Raw genomic sequence first — 10,933 nt, 5'->3', positions numbered from 1 at the left:
AGTTTTTAAAATCAATGTTTGATTTTCAAATCTACCAATATACCATACATTTGGTTTTAGCAAAATGAAAAATAGAAAACTATGCATCCCATGTTATTAATTTGTAACATGTCTTCCTTTGAAGAGAATAAAATTGATGGAAAGGAATTATATTACCAGTGTTTTACTAGGGGCAAGAAAGGTATTTTCATTTATATATATATTTTTTTTCTGTACATTAGATTGGTCTCAACAAACACTAAGGCCAAAACTATGGTTTTCTACTTTAATCTAATGGAAGGTTAAGTAAATCAGTCAAGAACTATAGCGGGTGTTTTAATGAAGTACAAACCGTAGGGTAGGTTTTAATAAATTGATTAAACCTATAGGAGATGTTCTAGTTAATGACCCTTTGAATTTATTTTTTGGATAGGCATCTGATCTGTTATACATTAATAGGAGCTGCTCTGCATAGTAAAGGATAAAAGGATTAATTATCTTGTTCCCATTCATAGCTCATTTAAAGTTCAGCATAGTTCATTTGCAATTTACCTCATTAATAAGCTCATTTCATCAAGCCTGTTTAGAGAAAAAAAAACAAGCCTAAAAATATATTTAGGCTGTGTTTGGTTACAGTGCAAACTTATTTGCACCAGTACAATTGCATGGGAGTGCAAATGTAAAAAAATGCAAATTCTTGTTTAATTTTGTTCTGGATTTAAGTTTATTCCGCTTCATGTCTTAATTTACATCATTTGTACTGCAATAAAACAAAATAAGCTAAAATTTGAAATAAAAATAGGTCAGAATTTACACTCAAATCATTTGCACTGCCATGATTTTGCACCAGTGCAAATTTATTTGCACTGCAAGTTTGCAACCAAATACAGCCTTAATGTTTGTAGGCCTGGAAACACCGCCCAGGCTGGCCCACCATCACACCTATGCACGAGCCAAAAACTGCTGTCATGACATAATAGCACATCCTAAAACAATGAATATATACATTACAAACTATAAATAAATGTTAATACAACAGCATGATTTTGACAAGCATCTAACATTTTTTTTGTTTTTCTTGTAGGGATTCCTCCTTTTGGAGAGGGGTGGAGTGGGGGAGGAGCAAAAGTAAATTTCTTCAGTCACTCCGAATGCGGGTACCCTGAAACTTTTTGTTTATCTTCTTAATATTGAAAAAACATCTCAAGTATCTTGTAGCAGAATAGGGGCAACCAAAGAACCGGTATAGATTCTGGCAACCCTTCTCACCAATTTCAACATCTCCTCTTGAACTTAAATGGCTCAAATAAGTCTTACCCTCATAAATATAGAAAAGCTGCTGCCACAGAAGTACAGTTAAACCGATTCCCACAGAAAGACTTGCAACAAACAGATAAACAAGAACAATGCCTCTTGGGGATAGAAGTACTGCAGAGTCTAAGAAAGCAACAATAATTTCCTTCACCATTCTCAAAGCCATATCTCTGCTAAACACTGTCAAATGTCCAACAGACCTGTATGACATTGGGGGCCAAACATGAAACCCTGCATATGCAGTCATGATAGATACATACGTCGTACTGAACACTGCTGACAACAGAAAAGCAATGAAATACCGGTGATTTGCAGCACCGACACAGTTCCCAATCTGCAGGCAGAATATGATAGATGTTAAAGCAAATTAAAAAATCTAAACATGAATAACCACAAGAATTAGTGACAACTTGTGTAAATCAAATCATCAAGTGAATTGTCTACAAACTATTTTGAACCGAACATGTTTTAAATTCTCTGACAAAGAAGCTTAAAATTTAGTTGATCTGAGCTATACTAATGGATTCAATGATCACAGGCCAGCTATAACACGGGAGCTAGGTGATCAGACATGTAAAGTTGTGAGCTTTTAAGGATTTTTGTATTTTTTGGGCAGTAAAGTCCTTTTGTTTATATCAGTGAATTGTCAGATTTATTAAATCAAAGCCAAAGATAGTACAACTTGGGGAGAGGCACGAGATGCTACCTTCCCTTTAAGGAGGGGAGATGGAAGAAACCATCAACCCTTTAGTTAAAGAACATAACAAAGGAAAATGAAAATTATAATGAAGCCCAATAAAATGAAACCTGAGTAGCCCCTTGTTTAGCAAGATAATCAGCCAAGGCATTAGCCGATCTACCCAACCACTGAACTCTAACTGTCATGCCCCTCAATAGCCATTTGACCTTTTTTAAAATATCCTTAAACTTCCAAGTGACAGTACCCGGGTCAGCCAACCATCCTACTACCACCTTGGAGTCCTTCAATTATTAAGTTTTGCACTCCAAGTTGATAGGCAATCTGTACCCCTGTGCTGCAGCTAGGAGTTCAGCCCTCACAGAGTCTCCTATTCCCACCGGTCCCGAAAAAAAGGCAATAAAGTCCTTCTCAACTTACATGTTTTCCACGAGATTATACTTTATCAGGTACAAGTCTATTTTTGCTTAAATTTCATAGCCATTGGTTAAATAGTTTAGGAGATCCCGATTATTCTCTTGAATTATTACCATCGTGTAAGCCTTGTCACAACTATATGGAGTCACTACGTGAATCCTATTTCAATGGTTCAAAAATTTGACAAGATATGCCCCACGTCGAGCATATCATATAGTATCAGTGGCCTGTTGGTACGTGAAATGAAGGTCTTTTGGGGCAAACCCATTTCAGGGGTAGGCATGTCTTAAACCAACCCCTTGAAAAGATTTTGAAAAAAAAAGACCTAAAAAAAATAAAGTGTAGGGTTCAAAGTACCGATAAACCCCTTCTACCATATTAGGGTGTATCGATACTCTGAACCTTGCCTGTTTCACCAATTCATTCTGTTCAGTCCATACCCATCGCTAGATTATGGGCACTGAAATCATTTCTCACTATTTCTAAAGTCCTTTTTTGTCTGCTCCTGGCTTTATCACCATTCATCCTACATCTTTGTTTTCATTATCTTATTAAATAGCTTACTTTTCTCAAAAATATAAAAAGCCTACTTTGTTTCACCAATTTGTTCTGTTCAGTGCCATATCCATAACAAGCCTACTTTCTCACAACTTTCAAAACTTCTGTTGGAGTACTATTGGGTCCTAACGTCTTTCCCTTTATCTTGTTTAGTGCATCTTTCACTTCAGTAAGTCTGGTTTAACAAAGGTATATGTTATTTTCAGTACTATGAGTTACTAATCCCTCCACTAGCAGTCTCTACATGTTCCTCGTTTAATAATGTTTGAAATAGTTTTTCCATCTTAGTTCTATGATCTTTAATCTAGCTTCTTTGATAAATTCCATTTCTTCCTTCTTTGGCACTTTATGATGTAGTTCATCAAATTTAACTTTACTTTCTTGCGCCCTTTTTTATGGTTTTATATTTTCTAAGTTTTCTACTTTCTTAGGGCATGTTTGGTACCATGGACATCTTTTCAAGAAATATTTATTCCTTGGAAATCATTGAAGTAATATTAGTTTATGTGCACATTTTTTATTATTTTTTCAAGTCGGTTAAGTGCCACAAAGACAAAAAGGTAAAAAGTAGGTGGTGAAACCAGGTGTTTAAAGTAGGCATTTTTTTATAAACATCCCAACCAAATAGAAAAAGTAGGTGGTGAAACCACCATGCCTACTTGGTGCTGATGTGGAGCATGTATGCAAATAAATGTCAATGGTACCAAACACCTACTTAGTTCTTTTGCCTATCTTTATAACATGTTTATTTTAATTGGATTATATTTTGAACATCTTTATTCCACCACCAAATTTCTGTATATATATTCTCCTATAACATCCTTCTTACTTTCTACAAAATTAGCCATTTCATGCCACATATCACTAATCTCTTCATCTAAATTTTATTTGACTTCTACTATGAATCTATTTCTAAATTGTACTAGATTTACTCCTTTTAGATTTACCCACCTAATACTTTGACATCTATTTTCTTCTGTAATTCTCTCACATTTTCCTAGGCATATATCTACCATCATTAATCTATGTTTGAGTGGTTAAAACATTAGAATAACTTTGCAATCTTTACATATCATTCTTTATGTTCTCCTACGAAAGGAAAATAAATCTATTTGACTTATGTTTGATCAACTTTTAAATGTTATTAAATGTTTATAATTCTTTTGAAAATGTGTTTACAATTGTCATTGTTGGTTCGGCTGTCTTAATTTGTATGTTTATCCTTGTTGGGTCTTAAGTCATTAGTTATTGGGCCCTAGTTACTGGGCCTAATCTTATTTAGTGTTTATTTGACTAAGTGTCCCTCCACTAATCAGGGGCATTCTGGTCTATTTATGTAACATTATGTAATGTTGTTATATATAATAGATTAGGGCTGGCTGAGAAAAAATTCTGTCGCCCATCTCATATCTTCTTCTTCTTCTTCTTCTTCTTCTTCTCTCATTCGACAGCTCTATTTCAGCAAACATGGTATCAGAGCACTAATCTTTTGACTGGTTACAGCAACTGCCTTTTCTTCTACTCGCAGTTAACTCTCTCTCTTCTTTTTCTTGGTTGCTGCAAAGAAACCCTAGGGTTGGTCGCAGAACACAGCTGGACCTACATCTAGGGTTTCCCTTGGTTGTAGGGCCCAAGGGGAGATAGACCCAGAGGCTGATGCCCTAATAGACGCAGGACAGCAGACTGTAGCCATTCGGCTAAGATAGATCTGTGTAGAACAGATCTAGGAGAAAGGACGAATCTCAACAGTCCTAGAACTGTTCGTGGGTGAGAGTATAACCTGAGATAGCAGTGCTTAGCACACAGTAGAAGCTAACACAGCAAGTTGCAGGCTGCGGCAGCAGTGATTAGAACACAACAGAAGGTAGCACAACAGATTATAATCTGCAACAGCAGTAATTAGGGCACAGTGTGCAGTGTAGTACTCGGTGTTTCAGCTCTGTGTCGGGTTCTCAGGACTGAGTTTACAGTGCAGCAAGCTCCGTAAGTGTGAAACAGTTCATTATATATTGTGTTTACAGTCTTGACTTTACGAGTAGGAGAAGATGTCTTCCATATCCGGGGAAGTGTCTTCTAGAAATGTTAGGGCTTGTGAGAGGTCTCCTAATTTGGAGAATCCAAATCTGCACAGCCTACATATCACAAGTGTGTTGTTGGATGAGTACAACTTCAGAGAATGGTCTGTCTCAGCCATGTTGTTCATCACATCCCGGGAACTCACCGGTTACTTGGACGGGCAGAAGAAGGAACTCGAAGTGGGGAGTGCTGAATATGCAGCTTGGTGCAAGGAGAATGCTACAGTTATGTCCTGGCTAGTTGCCTCAATGACTCCAAGAGTAGCTAGGACTGTTCAACATTTCTCCACGGCTACCAAGATATGGGAAAAAGTTTCTAAAACCTATGGGCAGAAAAAGAATAATGCAAGAATTTACAGACTGAATCAAGACATTGCTGCCTTGAGGCAAGGAGATATGAGTGTTGCAACATATTTTGCTACACTAGAAGGACTATGGGAAGAGTTAGATCACCACCTTATTATTGATTGGGAGAATGCCAGAGACAAGGAAAAGCATGACAAACAAGTTGAAGAGGGTGGAGCATTTAAATTTCTGGCTGGCCTCGATCCTATATATGAGAGCATAAGGTCCCAAATTCTGGGAAGGGATGAAATGCCAGACTTACATCATGTTTACTACCTTGTGAGGAATGAAGAGGTGAGAAGAAAAGAGATGCAGGTTGATACTCAAACTAAACTAGTTGAACAGTCTGTGGAACATTCGGCCTTAATCTCTACAAATCAAAGGGGAAACAGACACTCTGACAAGAGACATTTGAAGTGCACCCACTATGGAGGGGAAAGGCATGTGAAAGAGACCTGTTGGGTTCTCCTTCCACATTTGAAGCCAACTGCATTGAGGAAAGATAAGAAGCATCAGAAGGGTCAATCTGCAAGTGTGAATCTGGCTACGGGTCACAGTGATGATGGTTCAAAACACTCATCCACAGTTACTTCCTCTTCCATGGGACAGACTACTAATTCCCCCGGAACCGGGTCCTTGGGTTTTACTGCCGATGAGGTAGAGGTACTTAGCCGGGCCCTAGCCCGTCTAAGGACCAATTCTCTTCCATCCTCCTCTCTTGCCAGATCAGGTATTGTCTCTGCCTTTAGTGCAACTAGTACTATTGATCCTGCCTCTTGGATTATTGATTCTGGTGCAACTGACCACATGACACACATGTCTTCCCTATTTTCTTCCTATCATTTAATGTCTGGCCAAGATAAAATGAGGGTTGCTGATGGTTCTCTCTCTACCATCTCTGGGAAGGGAGTGGTTGACCTAAGCAAGGACCTCTCACTCAAATATGTCTTGCATGTTCCCAATCTTTCTTCAAATCTCTTATCTGTTTCAAAGCTTACCAAAAATTTGAATTGTAGCATAACCTTTTTTCCTACCCATTGTGTCTTTTAGGACAGATTGACGAAGAGAACGATTGGGAGCGGTCATGAGTGTGGAGGTCTCTACTACCTTGATGCAGACATTAGTTCGGCATTACAAACATCTGCTACTAGTAGTCAGTCCAATGTGGAGTCAATAGCTAGTTTACATCTGTGGCATGCTAGGCTAGGTCATTTACCGTTTTCATCATTAGAAGTATTGTTTCCAGAATTATTCAAAGGTGTTTCAAGTCAAGAGCTATTTTGTGAAGTCTGTCAACTATCAAAGCAATGTAGAACTGTTTATTCAACTTCGAGTAATGAAATTCAAGCTTCTTTTGACTTAGTCCACTCTGATGTTTGGGGCCCCTCTCCCATTATTTCTATTGATGGCTTTCGATATTTTATCAGTTTTATATATCACTATTCTCGACACACATGGATCTACTTATTAAAAACACGAGAAGAAGTGTCACGGGTAATCATGACTTTTTGCAAAATGATTGAAACACAATTTGGCACGAAAATCAAACAATTCAGGTCAGATAATGTTGTAGAATACTTTGAAAGGTCCTTGAATCTGTTTATGGAGGATGCTGGAATGATTCATCAGTCATCTTGTGCTAGTACCCCCCAACAGAATGGGGTTGCTGAGCGCAAGAATAGGCACCTATTGGAGACTGCTCGAGCCTTACTATTTCAGCACAAAGTTCCAAAAAACTATTGGTCTCAAGCAACCCTTACTGCATCATACCTGATAAATCGAATGCCATCCAAGGTATTGAGGATGAAAACTCCTTTCTCTGTTCTTTGCCCTCATCTTCCTAACTTTTCTCTTCCACCGAGAGTCTTTGGGTGTGTATGCTTTATACATGTCAAGGATCCGAAGAAGACCAAATTGGATCCTAGGGCTACAAAGGGAATCTTCTTGGGGTATTCTCCTACTCAGAAGGGATACAAGTGTTATGATCCAGTCACCAAGAAAAAATATGTTACAAAGGATGTGGTATTCTTTGAGTCTCAATCCTATTTTCATTCTTCCCAGAATCCTCTTCAGGGGGAGACTAGTGGGATTGAAGAGGATTCTTCTGTTCCCCCTTTCTTTGTGCCTCTCTCTACCTCAGACCTTCCATCTTCTCCTCCTGATCCACCTAGTTGTAGTATCCCGGGTGAATCTAGTGAGAACTCCCATTGGTACTACTACTAGTGATGTTGCAGATGTTACTGAAGACTCAAGCAGGCTGCAAAGAGATATCAGAATCACCTACAACAGAAGGAAGAAGGGCCCTCTAACTCATGACAACAACCAATTGGACTCGGATCAACCTATCTCAGAAACTCAAGGTAATCCTCCTCTGACTTGGATCTTCCTATTCACCTTCGTAAGTCTACCCGTTCTTGTACTATCAGACACCCCATTGCTGATTTTGTGTCTTACTCACATTTGTCTCCCCGTTATTGTTCTTTTGTGTCTGCTCTCTCTTTTGTGCATGTTCCTACCAGGTATTCTGAGGTAGTATCTGACCCAAAATGGAAAGAGGCTATGGATGAAGAAATGAAGGCCTTAATGAAAGCAGGGACTTGGGAATTAGTGGATCTACCAGAAGGGAAAGGCACTGTTGGATGCAAGTGGGTGTTCACTGTGAAGCATAGGGAGGACGGGTCCATTGAAGGAACAAGGCTAGACTGGTAGCAAAAGGGTTCACTCAAAAAGAAGGGATTGACTACAAAGAAACCTTTGCTCCGGTGGCAAAACTCAACACAATCCGAGTTCTATTATCATTAGCTGCAAATTTCTCATGGGAGCTACATCAGTTGGACGTGAAGAATGCTTTCTTGAATGGTGACCTGCATGAAGAGGTTTTCATGGATCCTCCACCAGGTTATGGGTTTGGCAAGAAGGTATGTAGACTGAGAAAAGCCCTATATGGCCTTAAGCAGTCCCCTCGAGCTTGGTTTGAGAAGCTATGTGGGGCCATGAAGAAAGGGGGTTACACTCAAAGTGGGGCAGATCATACCCTATTCATAAGGAAGAGAAATGGCAAACTTACAACACTTATTGTATATGTGGATGATATGGTAATTACAGGGGATGATCAGGAAGAGATTAAAAGACTAAAGGAGGTCTTGGCTGCTGAATTTGAGATCAAAGACCTGGGCCAACTGAGATACTTTCTTGGGATTGAAGTTGCAAGATCCAAAGAGGGCATCTATATATGTCAGCGGAAATACATCCTTGATCTTCTTCAAGAGACAGGCATGATGGGGTGTAGGCCAGCAGATACTCCAATAGAACAGAATCATGGTCTACAGGAGTCAGTAGGAGAGGACTACCTTGATAAGAAAAGATACCAAAAGCTGGTGGGGAAGTTGATTTACCTGTCCCTCACTCGCCCTGACATTGCTTATGCTGTACATGTTGTCAGTCAGTTCATGCACACTCCTAAAATCCCTCACATGAAAGCTGTGGAAAGGATCCTCAGATATTTGAAGTCTTGCCCGGGGAAAGGGATTCTGTTTAGAAAAAAACAGTAAAATTGAAGTTGAAGGATATACTGATGCAGATTGGGCTGGCTCAGTTGGGGACAGGAAGTCTACTTCTGGGTACTGCACCTTTGTTGGAGGAAATTTAGTAACAAGGAGGAGTAAAAAACAGAATGTGGTTGCTAGATCTAGTGCAGAGGCCGAATATCGAGCTATGGCTCATGGTGTTGCTGAACTTTTATGGCTTAAGATCCTGCTTGGTGAACTTGGAATAAAGATTGAGTGTCCTCTCAGGTTGTACTGTGACAACAAGGCTGCCATCAACATTGCAAATAACCCAGTGCAACATGATAGAACTAAACATATTGAGATAGACCGTCACTTTGTCAGAGAAAGAATCGTCTCAGGAGAACTCTGCATCCCTTATACTCCCTCCGAGATGCAGATTGCAGATGTTCTGACTAAAGGGCTAGCTACAGTGAAATTCTTGAACTTACTTGGCAAGCTAAACATGATTGACATCCATGCTTAGCTTGAAGGGGAGTGTTGGTTCGGCTGTCTTAATTTGTATGTTTATCCTTGTTGGGTCTTAAGTCATTAGTTATTGGGCCCTAGTTACTGGGCCTAATCTTATTTAGTGTTTATTTGACTAGGTGTCCCTCCACTAATCACGGGCATTCTGGTCTATTTATGTAACATTATGTAATGTTGTTATATATAATAGATTAGGGCTGGCTGAGAAAAAATTCTGCCGCCCATCTCATATCTTCTTCTTCTTCTTCTTCTTCTTCTTCTCTCATTCGACAGCTCTATTTCAGCAAACAGTCATATCATAGGTAAGTACAAATTTTAAAATTATATCTCATGTTTCATTACTTTCCCCAAACCCAAATCCTCCATGCACCACATTGTAGCCTACAATTATTCCACAAACCCTAAGTGTTAAGTACCCATTCAACGCTTCTGAATTTTCTCCATCTTCTCTCCTTTGTTTTCTTTCCAATTCTATAGGTAGCTTAGCTATTATAGCTACCAACAACCCACAAGTTCTTTTTCAAAGGAATTTATTCAGCATCCATAAAGAATGAAAATTGATCCAGCTACATTTCACCTCAAGTTAACACCAAACCCAAAAATTTTCCCATTTAGGCAATCTTTTCCTTTCTTTGCCAAACCACCTTCAAATACCTTTATATTAGGTTCTCCCTTGCCCAAGTTTATATCACCTTTGATCCTACCAAATCTCATGCCAAAACTGCATCCAAAACCTTAGCTTCAAATCATCCATAGAATCCTTTGTCTTAAGCATCTTCTAAAAGCATCATAAATCCCTACACTTGGTTTTTCTATATTTCACAAAGCTAGCTTTTGAGAAAAAAATTCTAGCAAATAAAGAAGATAACATAAAAAAGCAGAATTAATCCTAATATGGCCGTTGGCTATAATAGAAACCAAAAAAGGAACTGCTTATTCACATCACAGGGAAAAACAATAGAATGGAATGCTGTTTTTTTAGATTGTTGTTTTTATTAGATCTATGGCACTCTTTTATAGACCAATAAGACAAAAAAAAATTACAAATCCTCATTTAGATTCAAACTCTTAATGGAAAATAGAAATTTCTCATTCAATCTAGGACAACTTTTTAACTGTATTACTTTCACCAAAACAAATTTACTGTAAGAAACTAGAATTACAAAAAATAGCATGACATCATTTTTACTATAAATATTAAATGCCATTACCAGTAAAATCTAGAGATGGCAAGCATGAGAATACAAGTTCAAGTCCAAGAGTGTCCTTTGTGCAAAAATGCCAATGGTTATGATTGTATCAGTCTACCCCTCCCAAAACCCCAGATGGCTAGGTTCACTGGAAGCAATGTTGGGTAATGACCCCTATTTTAATGTAAGTAGCATGGTTCAAAGTATTGATACACCTCTATGTATCGGCACTTTGAACCACACACCTTTAATTTTGTTATTTTGTTTTTTCTTTTCAAATTTCAGTTTTTAAGCAGTTTTAAGACTCTTATATATATATATATA

General features: G+C 38.4%; 1 protein-coding gene across 2 annotated transcripts in view; it reads right to left on the bottom strand.

Moving 5' to 3' along the window:
- Window positions 1-965: 965 nt before the first annotated feature.
- Window positions 966-10,933, bottom strand: part of LOC104611781 (DHHC-type zinc finger family protein) — a 73,845-nt gene continuing 63,877 nt past the window's right edge. For both annotated transcript variants that reach the window (XM_010278984.3, XM_088904516.1), the window contains one exon: window positions 966-1,627. In XM_010278984.3, the coding sequence (XP_010277286.1) occupies window positions 1,118-1,627 (510 nt within the window). In that variant the 3' untranslated portion in view covers window positions 966-1,117. The remainder of the gene's footprint in view (window positions 1,628-10,933) is intronic.

Source organism: Nelumbo nucifera, chromosome 4 (assembly GCF_055504915.1).
Source record: "Nelumbo nucifera cultivar China Antique chromosome 4, China Antique-T2T, whole genome shotgun sequence".
Classification (NCBI taxonomy): domain Eukaryota; kingdom Viridiplantae; phylum Streptophyta; class Magnoliopsida; order Proteales; family Nelumbonaceae; genus Nelumbo; species Nelumbo nucifera.
The sequence above is the reverse complement of the archived record's forward strand: the minus strand, read 5'-3'. Positions and strand labels throughout refer to the sequence as shown.